The sequence below is a fragment of the Gigantopelta aegis genome, chromosome 3, assembly GCF_016097555.1.
Source record: "Gigantopelta aegis isolate Gae_Host chromosome 3, Gae_host_genome, whole genome shotgun sequence".
Classification (NCBI taxonomy): Eukaryota; Metazoa; Mollusca; class Gastropoda; order Neomphalida; family Peltospiridae; genus Gigantopelta; species Gigantopelta aegis.
This window is the reverse complement of record NC_054701.1, coordinates 12,045,674-12,060,828: the sequence shown is the minus strand read 5'-3', so window position 1 is coordinate 12,060,828 and position 15,155 is coordinate 12,045,674. Positions and strand designations below refer to the sequence as shown.

At 37.9% G+C, this 15,155-nt stretch overlaps 1 protein-coding gene across 1 annotated transcript in view; it reads left to right on the top strand.

Moving 5' to 3' along the window:
* Window positions 1-12,278, top strand: part of LOC121369473 (farnesyl pyrophosphate synthase-like) — a 13,759-nt gene extending 1,481 nt beyond the window's left edge. Inside the window, exons 2-9 of the mRNA XM_041494577.1 lie at window positions 1,654-1,779; window positions 2,903-3,037; window positions 5,708-5,788; window positions 6,724-6,846; window positions 7,700-7,840; window positions 9,793-9,870; window positions 10,692-10,811; window positions 11,824-12,278. Of these exons, the coding sequence (XP_041350511.1) occupies window positions 1,660-1,779; window positions 2,903-3,037; window positions 5,708-5,788; window positions 6,724-6,846; window positions 7,700-7,840; window positions 9,793-9,870; window positions 10,692-10,811; window positions 11,824-12,027 (1,002 nt within the window). The 5' untranslated portion in view covers window positions 1,654-1,659 and the 3' untranslated portion in view covers window positions 12,028-12,278. The remainder of the gene's footprint in view (window positions 1-1,653; window positions 1,780-2,902; window positions 3,038-5,707; window positions 5,789-6,723; window positions 6,847-7,699; window positions 7,841-9,792; window positions 9,871-10,691; window positions 10,812-11,823) is intronic.
* The last annotated feature ends 2,877 nt before the right edge of the window (window positions 12,279-15,155 follow it).

Here is a 15,155-nt window from a genome sequence, read left to right as displayed (position 1 = left end):
GCGATCAGACGACGTCGTACCGTGGTGTAGGAAACGGGGCGGTTGTGGGTTCCACTGTCTGCCGGGCTGTTGTGGTGGCTGGTACGAACCGATCACGCATGTGAGTTCGGACGATGTAACGGTACTGGCGCTGTGACGTCACTCTGGGACGGCCGCTACGTGGACGGTCGACGACGTTGTTGTTCTGTAGAAATCGGTCTATGAGACGGTTGATTGTCGAGACATGGACACCGAAAGCACGTGCCAACCTGCCTGGCATCCATTCCGGCCTCCAAATTCCCCAAAGCTCTGTCTGGAATCAGCTCTCGTCTCATCTTGTATCGCTACTCGTAAAATGAGTTGAACATTGCTGTCTGGCTTTCTCTTATCCCAGGCCTGGTAGTGTTTCACGTGCAATTCGCATCTTTCATGATCCACCCGTTTTGCATTCCAGATCGATTTTGGTCGTCAATTTCAGCACGTGCGTGACGTCACACTGTACTCGTTTTTTTCATGCGTTATGTGGAATTGGATACGCTGACAAGATGGCTATTGGTCAACTTAATCGATTTGTACATAGTTTATTCAAATGTGGGTTTTTTAATATTTTAAAATGTTCGCGTTTCTTTTGGAGTTAAGTATATATGTCTCTCTCTCTCTCTCTCTCTCTCTCTCTCTCTCTCTCTCTCTCTCTCTCTCTCTCTCTCTCTCTCTCTCTCTCTCTCTCTCTCTCTCTCTCCACGACATGACTATCTAATGAAAGAATGGAAACCCAATATGGATCTACCAATCAATTTGTTTACCCCCTTTCAGTTTTAGTCAGTTTAAAATCTCAAGTTTTAATGTTTTGTATTTTTCATTTAATATAATTCAAATCCTTTAATTTTATAAAATGCCCTTAAAATAATACTCTGAACTGCTATTATCTCCGTACACTCACACACACACTATACATTTTATTCAGGGTCAGCTACCGGCCGTCTTTTCTGATTCGATTAATGATATATAGTGTGCAGTGATTATTAAGAACATTTATAGCAAACCATAAAAACATATCTGTAAAGACCTAACTACAAATAAAGAAATCAACCAAATAGTTTTAAAATAATAATAATAATAATAATAATAATAATAATAATAATAATAATGGTAGACTTGAAACAGTGATTATAAAAAATGGATAAACGAATAATTCATTTTATAGGATTTATATAACAATATATTAATGTTTAAGTTTATCATACTTTTCATTTAAAAATTATCTTAAAAGCATTAAGATTAATATTTCTGCGTTATATACATATATATGATATTAGATTGTGTCTGTTTAGATAGGGTGTGATGGCTTTTCTCCCAAAATACGACCAGCCTTCGTTAGCCGAGACTACAGTACAGCAGAAAAATTAAAAGTCTGCACAAAAATTAAAACTCAGTTTCTAAATTGACTAAAACTGAAAGGGATAAAGAGACTGCATATAACCACGATCTGTGTACGTTAGTCGATTGAACCTGGGCTTAACACGATCCACGCTACATCGGGTAAGTACAAAGAACGCAATCAGTTGTACAGATCAAATGAAGAGAAGCGATCAGAATGGTCAGAAAGTGTTAAAAGGTCTTGCGTTTTATATTATAGATTATACAGCGTACGTTTCTGGTACTTTATCTTTAAAGCTCAATATGGCAACAGAGCACGAAACTAAAAAATTCATGGAGGTGTTACCTACCCTGTTGGACTACATTACCGGCCCTGAACTCATGAATGATGATGTCGTCGTAGCCAGAAAATGGTTCAAGAAGGTAAATTATTGCATGGCAACTTATTAATTAAATTAAATATTTTTGATATGAAAATATGACAATCATTGCCACACTCGTATGAAAAAGAAAGAAATGTTTTATTTAACGACGCACTCAACACATTGTATTTACGGTTATATGGCGTCAGACATATGGTTAAGGACCACAAAGATTTTGAGAGGAAACCCGCTGTCGCCACTACATGGGCTACTCTTTCCGATTAGCAGCAAGGGATCTCTTATTTGCGCTTCCCACAGGTAGGATAGCACAAACCACGGCCTTTGTTGAACCAGTTATGGATCACTGGTCGGTGCAAGTGGTTTACACCTACCTATTGAGCCTTGCGGAGCACTCATCCAGGGTTTAGAGGCGGTATCTGGATTAAAAATCCCATGCCACGACTTGGATCCGAACCCAGTACCTACCAGCCTGTAGACCGATGGCCCAACCACGACGCCACCGAGGCCGGTCCACTTGTATGAAATGCTAGTATTGGCTTGCTGATCTAACTGCTACTATAATTTAAATTTAGGACTGACACTATAGAAGCACGGGCTCCCATTTTTGCAGGGAGTGGGGTGGGGGAACAGGCTGACATTTGCCCGAATTAAACAGAAATGCCAGAATCTAGATAACAACATTTATTCATATTATAATTACTACAACAGCTATTTATGGTTGCAAACGAATCGCTATTCATTTTACATGGATTTTTATGGTAGTTTGCTGGAAATACATGGTAAAAAGGTCTCATTTCGCCCGAATATCTGTATAATGTTTGCCCCAATTTGAGGTATTGCACCCCCCACCCCCACCCCACCCCCTCCCAGCCACCCTGTCTCGTACGCTTATGCCTGACACAAATAAAATCCGTTTTGCCATGGATAATATATTATTAATTACTTTGTCACGAAGGTTTTGTTTTTCACGAATTAATGCTCTCTCTCTCTCTCTCTCTCTCTCTCTCTCTCTCTCTCTCTCTCTCTCTCTCTCTCTCTCTCTCTCTCTCTCTCTCTCTCTCTCTCTCTCTGAACCTAGAGTGACTTGAACCTTTGCTGACTTAAGCACTTGTTAAATGGTTGATGGTTGAACGTATACTACAGATGATTATATTTCTCTCCAGGCGTTAGAGTACACCAACACGAACGTCTACCCGTTCTACGGTCAGATGGTGGTGACGTTTTACAAACACCTCTGTCCACAGTGCACTGACGAGGAGCTCCATCTGGCCAGAGTGCTGGGCTGGTGTGTGGAAATCGTAAGATCGTTTGTCAAATGTTTCTAACTTCTGTAGGTTTTCTATCTAAGCATATGATACACCAATCAGTCGGTTGAGTGTTCGCTTGAGGGGCTTGCATTACAGGATCGAACCGCCTCGGTGGATCCATTCAACTGTTCTGGGTTTTTCTCGTTCCAACTAGTGCACCAAAACTGGTCAAAGGCCGTGGTATGTGCTTTCCTGTCTGTGGGAAAGTGCACATAAAAGATCCCTTGCTACTAATGAAAAACAATGTAGCGGGTTTCCTAAGACTATTTGTCAAAATTACCAAATGTTTGACATCCAGTAGCCGATAATTAATAAATCATCGTGCTCTAGTGGTGTCGTTAACCAAAACAAACAAGCAAGGAACAAATTTATTTGATAGAATCATAATTCTTACATTCACAATCGCAAGTATGATGACTATTAGTAACAGCAAGCGATTTTATTCAGTTCACAATTATTGGACTAGTTCTGATAAGGTGGTCGAATAATGTCTGTACATTTTGTCAGCACTCATACTGTATTGCATAGGCTAATGACTACGTTTTGTTTGTTTCATTCCGTAAAACGGATTAACTCACAGGCCGTGTGCATCTCCAAGCTAAAGATTGACCACGCGAAATGGTTTCAACCATGGCCTAGACATTACCGTGTAGTGTTTATAAATATTAATGAGGATCCATGTACCTCGTGATACATGATACGTCTATGATAGTTTTTAGTTTACCATTCCGTGTCTGTTAAAAAACATCATTTTATTACACAATTCATATAAATAGTCGGTCAATGTTTGTACACACGTTAAGAACTCTCAGCAAATATCCTTTTTGTATGCCTGTTTGTCAATCTCTAATTGTATTTAATGATAAAATCCGTGTATCTATGGGCACTATGTTGCATTGTACCTGGTGTTAAGAAAGGTGATCAGAACGATAGAGGGATCACCCAAGTGAGCTGCTCAGGAAAGTTGTTCAGATCCATATTAATAGTTTCTAACTTGTGATGAACGAAACAACTTAATTATCGAGGCGCAGTTTGGTTTTAGAAAACAGATGTTCGCTACCGATGCTATTTTTGTATTATAATGTCTAATAAATCGAATTCTGAAAAATTAGAAACGGCTATATTGCTGTTGTGTAGACTATGAAAAAGGCTTTTGATTTTGTAAACAGACAGAATTTGTGGTATAAACTTATTCAAAAGGGCATAGTAGGAACTATTTTATACTGTTATAAGATCTCTATATTACAATATTAAATGTTTTGTGAAATATAACAACATAGTTTGGGAGATTTCGTTTGTAAAAATGGTCTATTGCAAGGAGAAGTTTTATCACCAATATTGTTTTCTATATACGTTAACGATTGTGAAATGCAGTTCATATCAGACAATTGACCATACGTTGAAATACAAATGTTAAATATATTTTTTAATAATGTACGCTGATGGTTTACAATCAATGTTAAATGCACCCGCAAATTACACCAGCAAATGGGATCTTACCGTTAATACGAATAAAACTAAACTAGTTGTCTTTAGAAACGGGGGAAGCTAAGAAGTAACGAGAAATGGACATATAATGGTAATCAATTAGAGGTTGTAGACGAATTTAATTTTCTTGGATTATTACTCTTTTATAATGGGAAATTTTATTGTGCGCACAAAAAAAGACTTGCTGAACAAGGACGTAAATCCCAATATTGGATCACAAATATTTGTAATAAGAATTTTTTAACACTGAAACAATGTTAGCTGTTTTTGATATTTATGTCAATAGTGTTCTCAGTTACGGATCTGAAATCTAGGGATTTCACTCAGCTCACGAAATTGAAAACGTGCATATACAATTCTGTAAGAGAGTATTGGGTGTACATAAAAGAATTTGTAATTATTTTGTTTATAGCGAATTGGGACGATTTCCGCTTGCTATTATAAGAAAAATGCGAATTTTTAAATATTGGCTAAAACTTGGTAGCACCAGTAACGGCATCTTAAAAGCTATATATGAAGAAATGTATCAGTTTGGATATACTTGGTTAATGAATATTAAACAAGAATTAGATACGCTTGGACTAAGTTATATATGGCAATCGACCGATATCCATATTAGTTGTTATCATATAATTAAAGAAAGAAAAATGCTACAGTACAATAACGGTTATTAAAAGGATATAAATTACAAACATATCTAACAAAACCATTTGACTTACGTAATTTAAAAGAAATAACTAAAATGAGAATTTTTGCACATAGATTAAATATTGAAGCTGGCAGATACAAAAATAGTGAGAGAACACAAAGGATATGTACATTATGTAACATTAATGAGATTGAGGATGAGTTTCATTTTATCCTTTAGCGTCCACGATATGAAATATTAAGAAAGAGGTGTATTTAAAAAAATACTATTTCAACCAACCCAGTTTCTTCAAAATGATACAACTCTTAACAACTGAAAACAATAAGGAGATAAATAATCTTGGCAAAGTATTACAACAGGCGAACCGATTTAGAAAACAATTACTTGTACAAGCAAATTAATGATACGTACATATATAATGCTCCTTATATTAGTTGTTTGTGTGTATTTGTCTGCAAGTCACTCTCCACCACTGTTCCGCACTATTGTATATATTGATGTTTTTTATTGTTATAATGCTTTAGTGGAAGAATGCTGGTCTGATGGGTGATGACACGATAGACGGACAGACTGTCAGAGAGGGTAAACCAACGTGGCATACATTTGTAAGTAGCTCCATATGTTATATTGTGTGGCTGTCAGAGAGGGTAAACCAACGTGGTATACATGTGTAAGTAGCTCCACATGTTATACTGTGTGGCTGTCAGAGAGGGTAAACCAACGTGGCATACATGTGTAAGTAGCTCCATATGTTATATTGTGTGTCTGTCAGAGAGGGTAAACCAACGTGGTACACGTGTGTAAGTAGCTCCATATGTTATATTGTGTGGCTGTCAAAGAGGGTAAACCAACGTGGTACACATGTGTAAGTAACTTCATATGTATTATGTAATATTGTGTGGCTGTCAGAGAGGGTAAACCAACGTGGTATACATGTGTAAGTAGCTCCATATGTTATATTGTGTGGCTTACAGAGGCTAAACCAACGTGGTATACATGTGTAAGTAACTTCATATGTTATATTGTGTGGCTGTCAGAGAGGGTAAACCAACGTGGTATACATGTGTAAGCAACTTCATATGTTATATTGTGTGGCTGTCAGAGAGGGTAAACCAACGTGGTATACATGTGTAAGTAACTTCATATGTGATAACTATATATAGTATTTCGATATGATATTCCTGCATTGACCCAACATATTTGTTAAATTAAATGTAAAGAAATGCATGCCTAAAATAATTATATCCAAATAATTTCATTTAAAACTATGTATGTATGTATGTATGTATGTATGTATGTGTGTGTATGTGTGTGTGTCTGTGCGTGCGTATGTGTGTCTCTGTATGTATGTATGTATGTCCGTGTATGTATGTATTTGTGTGGTGTGTGCGTGCGCGTGCGTGTGTGTATGTATGTATGTATGTATATTAGTAACTGTGTTGAATGTGTTAATAGTATTTATCGTGTAGATGTAGTTGCATTGATCGTCAATTACGATCATGTATAGCTGTGTATTTGACAGAAGTCTGACATTTTTCAGGAAGGTGTGGGCAGCATGGTGACTCTCGACTGTGGCTTCTACTACTGCACGGTCTACAAACTACTGAAGAAACACTTTGGCAAATCGCCTTGCTACGTGCGACTGTTCCAGTACTTCACCGATGTACGTACTGCCTCAGTTACTGACAGCAGTAACATGTGTATCAGTAGTCCACTAGCGATGTTCCGATGAACGACTATAATCAAACATTGATCGGTTTGCTTCTACCTATGTGATTATCGATTATAAAAATTCATAATCGGTTGTGTGAGGAAAGTTTTTAACTGTAATTGTTCCTTCAGATTAATATTAATGCTGGAATTCATATGGATGCATGTATGTTGTAGTTGGTGTTTGTTTTTATGTGTACATAAAGAAAAGAATATTAAATAGTTATGAATGAAATTAGCAATTTGTAGGATCGTTTCCTGTGAACACGACAATACAGGTACATGGCAGGGGCGGATTATGGGGTTTTCTCCAGTTGCACGGACCTCCCCCCCCCCCCCCCCCGGCTAAAAAAAAACAAAAAACAAAAAACACCACGTAGATCTAAATTGATGTCCACGTAAAATGTATAATTTCAAATTATAAATATTTACATATTGTTTCGGAATCCCCCCCCCCCCCCTTACCTAAAACATAATCCGCCCCTGCATGACGTTTATAATTGAACTCATTCTTATGTACGTACAATTCTAACTGATTGGGGAAAACTGATGATCGATGATGAAATTCCAGCCTACTAGTTACCAGCGGCGTACCTAGCTTACAGTAACTAGGTAGGAACAATGGGGGGGGGGGGGGGGATCATATAGGAGAGTTCCTAGCTTGGTGAAAAGGGAAATTCTGAACCAAGAAGGGCATTTTGATATCTCGAGACGCCCTGGTTATCAAAGATAGGATTCGTCAGAACTATGCATCTCAATGAAATATATCTCTTTTCTGTGACTGTTGACTTTTGTTTCTATTTCAGTCAACTTTCTGGGAATTCGTAGCTGTTTGTCAAGACATGAAATCCGACTGGAGAGACATCACCAGCGAGAAATGCGAATCACTGAATAAAGTGAAGTCCAGTGTCTACATGTGTCTGCCTCTCGCGTTCGCTATGAGTCTGGTGAGCCAACATTTATTGTGTACTCATTTTATTATTACTCGCATACATTATATATCTTACAATTTATCCATCTGTCTTTCTGTCTGTCTGTGTATCGGTATGTCAGTCTTTGGACGTACAAGGAACGGGCGTAGTCCAGTGGTAAAACCCTTGGCTGATGCGTGAGCTATTTCCCATTCTAGCCATACGACTGGTACATGTATATCAAAGGCCGTGGTATGCGCCATCCTGTCTGTGGGATGGTACATGTATATCAAAGGCCGTGGTATGCGCCATCCTGTCTGTGGGATGGTACATGTATATCAAAGGCCGTGGTATGCGCCATCCTGTCTGTGGGATGGTACATGTATATCAAAGGCCGTGGTATGCGCCACCCTGTCTGTGGGATGGTACATGTATATCAAAGGCCGTAGTATGCGCCATCCTGTCTGTGGGATGGTACATGTATATCAAAGGCCGTGGTATGCGCCATCCTGTCTGTGGGATGGTGCATATAAAAGACCCTTTGCTATTAATGGGAAAATGTCGCTGATTTCCTCTCTAATACTATATATATATCCAATAGTCGATGATTAATAAATCAATGTGCTCTAGTGGTGTCGTTACACAAAACAACCTTTAACTTTTAACTTTTCTGTCTGTTTATCTGTATCTGTGTGTCTGTCTTTGGACGTACAAATACTGACTAAGTTACCATATTAATGTCTTCCATTTGTCTGTGTGTCTGTCTGTGGACGTACAAATACTAAGTTACCATATTAATGTCTTCCATTTGTCTGTGTGTCTGTCTTTGGACGTAAAAATACTGATTAAGTCACCATATTAATGTCTTCCATTTGTCTGTGTGTCTGTCTTTGGACGTACAAATACTGACTAAGTTACCATATTAATGTCTTCCATTTGTCTGTGTGTCTGTCTTTGGACGTACAAATACTGACTAAGTTACCATATTAATGTCTTCCATTTGTCTGTGTGTCTGTCTGTGGACGTACAAATACTAAGTTACCATATTAATGTCTTCCATTTGTCTGTGTGTCTGTCTTTGGACGTACAAATACTGATTAAGTCACCATATTAATGTCTTCCATTTGTCTGTGTGTCTGTCTTTGGACGTACAAATACTGACTAAGTTACCATATTAATGTCTTCCATTTGTCTGTGTGTCTGTCTTTGGACGTACAAATACTGACTAAGTTACCATATTAATGTCTTCCATTTGTCTGTGTGTCTGTCTTTGGACGTACAAATACTGATTAAGTTACCATATTAATGTCTTCCATTTGTCTGTGTGTCTGTCTTTGGACGTACAAATACTGATTAAAGTAAAGTAAACTTTGTTTTATTTAACGACGCCGCTAGAGCACATTGATTTTTAATCTTTTCATCGGCTATTGGACGTCAAACATATGGTCATTCTGACACTGTTTTTAGAGGAAACCCGCTGTCGCCACATAGGCTACTCTTTTTTACGACAGGCAGCAAGGGATCTTTTATTTGCGCTTCCCACAGGCAGGATAGCACAAACCATGGCCTTTGTTGAACCAGTTATGGATCACTGGTCGGTGCAAGTGGTTTACACCTACACATTGAGCCTTGCGGAGCACTCACTCAGGGTTTGGAGTCGGTATCTCGATTAAAAATCCCATGCCTCGACTGAGATCCGAACCCAGTACCTACCAGCCTGTAGACCGATGGCCTGCCACGACGCCACCGAGGCCGGTAAATACTGATTAAGTCACCATATTAATGTCTTCCATTTGTCTGTGTATCTGTCTTTGGACGTACAAATACTGATTAAGTCACCATATTAATATCTTCCATTTGTCTGTGTGTCTGTCTTTGGACGTACAAATACTGATTAAGTCACCATATTAATGTCTTCCGTGTGTCTGTATGTCTGTCTGTGGACGTACAAATACTAAGTTACCATATTAATGTCGTCTGTTTTGTAGTCTGGAATAACAGACGATCAGGATTATGAGGATGTGGAACGAATTTTCCAGTACATCGGGCACTGGCAACAAGATCAGGTACACTATTGTTTAACTATTCTTCTTCTTGTAAAACGAATTTAGTGAGAAAGGGTACATTATTGTTTATTTCACGTCTCTTTTGTAAAACGAATTTAGTGAGAAAGGTACATTATTGTTTAACTCACGTCCCTCTTGTAAAACAGGTTTAGTAAGAAAGGGTACATTAATGTCTTGTTCGAATACATGTAGGAATGAACGAACAAATGTTTAATCACACACACACACACACACACACACACACACACACACACACACACTATTAACACTTCAGCTTTTTTGGATGTGAAAATCGTTTGAAACTAAAAATGTTCCCATTATGTAACCCAAGATTAACAAGAACGGGCACATTTTTGTATGAAAACCAGTAGGAAATCTAAGATGTAGAATACATGTATGCCATTTTTTTTTTTTTTTTTTTTTTTTTTTTCTTAGGAATTTACGTACAAGTATATCTATATCGTTATCGCTTCTCTTTTAAAAACCAACAACAGATTAACAAATAGTATAATATTCATATTGGCTAGCCTAAAGTGTTTACACATTTAAATATGGCGCCTCCCGACTGATAAAGTGACCTTAAATCATTATATTATTACTTAAAGTTATTTCCAAAACACTTTTTCTTTTATATTTAGGTCCAACCAAACTGAAATTATTTACATAAAACTTTTTTTTATAGAATGATGGGACGGACTATAGGTGTTGTTACAAGGTAACGCAATCTTATCTGCATACAGAAATATACGTATCCCACATTAATTGGTAAAACTGAACCATCATGGAACCAACAGTTAACAACTATTTCTCTGTTATTGCAGAACGACTACATGGATTTCTACGGAGAGAAGATGGGAACCGACATCCAGGAAGGTCGGTGTACGTGGCTGTTTGGACAGGCACTGACGAGATCCTCCCAGAGACAATTAAACACACTGAAGGTAGACCACCTGTACCTGTTAACAACACTGGCAACAGTTTAGATACTCCAACAAGTTACGAGTGTTTGCTTAAATAACAACATTATTATTCACTTTTAATTTATTATGTGTAGTCGCATCTAAACCTTAAGCAAGGAAGTATAAAAAGTATCACCCCTTCTGTGTATTAGAATTTAAATTATTTCATCTTTATTTGAACAAATACATTATGATATAGATTTTATCCTGCCACTCCCCCACACCAACTGTCAGCCTTTCAGTAGACTGCTGCAAAACCTGTTAGAGATCATTTCAGAGTGGGGAGGTTGTGAATCAAAGAACACACCCCATCGAAATAAATGTAGAATGTATGGGTCGTAGGAAAATTGTAATGGTGATGCGGGGAAGAGGGACGAGTCCCACTGGCTTAGTCAGAGGGGATTCGTGGGTGTAATGTCCCCATCACACCTATCCCCCCTGCTAAGTTATGTATTTTCGCCACGTAGCATAACTAATAGACAATATATTTGCCACCCCATCCACCAATATAAAGTCCTAAATCCACTTATTGGGCCATGTCATGGCTTTGACATCTTTGGCTATGGCAGTGTCGTGTCCTAAATCCACTTATTGGGCCATGTCATGGCTTTGACATCTCTGGCTATGGCAGTGTCGTGTCCTAAATCCACTTATTGGGCCATGTCATGGCTTTGACATCTCTGGCTATGGCAGTGTCGTGTCCTAAATCCATTTATTGGACCATGGCATGGCTTTGACATCTCTGGCTATGGCAGTGTCGTGTCCTAAATCCACGTATTGGGCCATGGCATGGCTTTGACATCTCTGGCTATGGCAGTGTCGTGTCCTAAATCCACTTATTGGGCCATGTCATGGCTTTGACATCTCTGGCTATGGCAGTGTCGTGTCCTAAATCCACTTATTGGGCCATGGCATGGCTTTGACATCTCTGGCTATGGCAGTGTTTGGGTACATAGAACCATTCATTAAATGTTTGGTGTGTTTGTTGTTGCAGGCCAACTATGGACAGAGTGACCCGGACTGCGTGGCGGCCATCAAGTCTCTGTACGAGCAGCTGGACCTGAAGTCCGTGTTTGCTGACCACCAGAAGAGGCGACACGGCGAGGCCAAGGCGATGATTGACAAGTACCACGGGGCGGTGCCCAAACAACTCTTCGTCAAGTTCCTCAATGACATGGTCAACTTCAAATACGTCTGAACCTTGGCCTCGTTCTCCATCTACGTGCCCATATCGTATTCAAGGTTCAGGCACGTCCATTCAGTCCAGTGCTTGGACTTGGGACAGAAGGGATTTTATTTAATGTGACAATATGGATTATTAAATTGAAATAAAATTTACATAATCGCTCGCTTCCGGTTAGGATACAGCTTAAGAAAGAAGTCTTTTAGGATTGCAGAGTTATCACAGACTAAATCATTGTATTTTGGAATTAAAATGTCATGGGCTTTATATTACATGTATGTTTTGTTTTGTGTTCTCTGAAGGGGTAATAAAATATATTATAAACATATTTGGTGGGAGTTTAGCTTGCCACTAGAGTTGATGGCACTTTTCATTTCAACTTAGTGTTGTGTTTATATCCAATTAAGGTTCAAGCACGCTGTCCTGGGCCCTGTTGCACAAAGCGATCTTAGCACTAAAATTACCTTAAGTGTATATGTTAGATGTGCAATTACGGTGATCTTAGGGCTAAGATCGCTTCGTGGAACGTGGCCGTGGGCACACACCTCAGATACCTGGGTTGTTTGTCCAGAACAGTAGGGTAGTGGTTAATGGTTAGTGATTATTTTGAAAGAAAAGGGTGTAGTTTTACACCTACCCACCGAGTCGTTAACACTCACTCTGAGTAGCCCAGTGGTAAAGTGCTCGCTCGATGCGCGATCGGTTTGGGATCGATCCCCGTCGGTGGGCCCATTGGGCTATTTTTCACTCCAGCTATCCTATGGGATGGTGCATATAAAAGATCCCTTGCTGCTAATCGAACAGTAGCCCATGAAGTGGCAACAGCGGTTTCCTCTTTCAATATCTGTGGTCCTTAACCATATGTCCAACGCCATTTATTTAACCGTAAATAAAATGCGTTAAGTGCGTCGCTAAAAAACCACATTTCCTTCCTTTAAACAAGTGAGTTTAACTGTCTTTATGACGAGGTTAGTAAGGGCACTACTCTTGACTTCTCTCTCATGGACCATTAAAAACTAAACTAAAGCCGCGTAGTTTGACCAGGATAGCGTGCTTGAACATTTACTGGATCCAAGAAACAACAAAAATTCAAGTTAGTATTGCTGAATGCTATCAACTGTCCTATTGGAGTCAAATATTGATAAATAATTATGCTCTACATGTCTAGTACATTTTATTTCGTTATGTTTAACATATAAAGCAAAAACAGAACACTTATAGGTGACAAATATTTTATTCGTTGAATTTTTTAATAATTGATGTTAAGAACAATAAATAGGCAAAATAGATTATATTACAACCAGCCAATAACAAAGGCTTATAATATCTTTCGTTACTATCAATAAACAAAATGTTTCCTGCCGCATTGTCACAATTTGCATTCAATTATCACTGCGCCGTCATGTAAAAAATTACAGCTTTGATTGCATAGATTTTCAATATCAAAAAGCAATCAGAGAGCAATAAGGAAGACACTGAACAAGATCAATGCACAAAGCATACCACACTAATTCATTGTCAGCAGCGAAATCAAAACCGACAAATAAATTAAACTTAAAACCAAAACAAAATAATCAGTTAGTCAAAACAGACAGTGACACTGTTTTCCACAACATTTCACATAGTTTGTAATAGGAGTGGATATAGAGATTATTATATGAGCTTGTGTGTAGTACTGATTTTACGAAACGAGTGTCAGGATTATTGTATTACCCGAGCGAGAGCATCCTGAATCCTGACATGAGTTTCGTAAAATCAGTACGATTCACACGCGAGTGTTATAATTTCTTCATTATTAACATTATCCAAAATATTATTTTTATGAATAACAAGCTAGGACCATGTCAAAACGTTTGAAATGACGTCATTTTTTATAAGCGTTTACACTGAGTTTACATTAAGTTATGACGTCGCTTCACAAAATTACGTCATTCGTGGTGCACGTGAAATCATTATGACACACGTGGGTCATACTGATTATATTTCCCTGAATATCTTGAACTATGTGAATAATAAAAAGGAATATGAAAAACGAAGCTAAAACGGTACAGAATTCTCAAAGAGCGGAGGGTGCGAATTTTTTATTTGCTAAATTTTGTATAGAATACAAAATGTCAAAAAGACGTGTGCACATCTCTGCATCCACCTACGTGTTATACTACTCAATATTCTAAAGAGATTGTACAATTAATCAGTTAACAGGTCAGTATAACTAGTCGTATAAAGCTTTAGAAGGTGACAAAATGCTAGTAAATTGTATCTAAACATCACATACTCACTGAACACTTAGGGTATAGTAGCAATTTGATTATGCAATGAATGCAAATATAATATCAATTATTCTGAAGTGAACGTGAAATATTACCCTTAAAAATTAAAACAGAAACAATCTGGAAAAACAACTGTACAATACTTTTTGAAATCGCATAGATAAAAAAAAAATGAAGAAACGTATTTTATACGGGTAATACACTTTAACCCCTGCAATTCCCAATGGCAATTGACAAAGCCATAGTTTTAATTCTCCACAATACTTATTTTTTATAGCATACACAGTTTCTTAATTGCAGGGGATGACACTGCAATATATATAATTATTTATTATTTAAAATATTTTATTTGGGAATACTACAACAGATGAACTACAAATGTATGGTAAAAGACACAAAATAATGAGTTAGTCTCAGAAATGAGATGTATTCAATATAAGACGTACATAAAGGCGACAGTCAGTCATATCTGCCAGTAACCATCTACAAACTGCTATAATGGATAGACGATAAGCAAGTGACATTACATTCTGGGCGTAAAATATTCTGGCTGCATGTACTTTGAAATGCAATCAACATATTGGGTCCCAATGTAAAGTGAGTTTAACGACTCAGTGGGTAGATGTAAGACCACTACACCAACTTCTTTCTCACTAACCACTAACCCACTGCTCTGGAGGAACAGCCAAGATATCTTCAATGTTGTATGCCCAGAACAGTGTGCTTGAACCTTAATGTGACAGGGCAAGAAAATAAGTATGAATCAAAAAAGAAGTATATTATATGAAAAATGAAATGGCTCCCAATTATTTGTTTAGTTTGTTAGTTATTAGGTTACGGCTAGGGGATAGGGCTAGACTTGGAAAACTCACT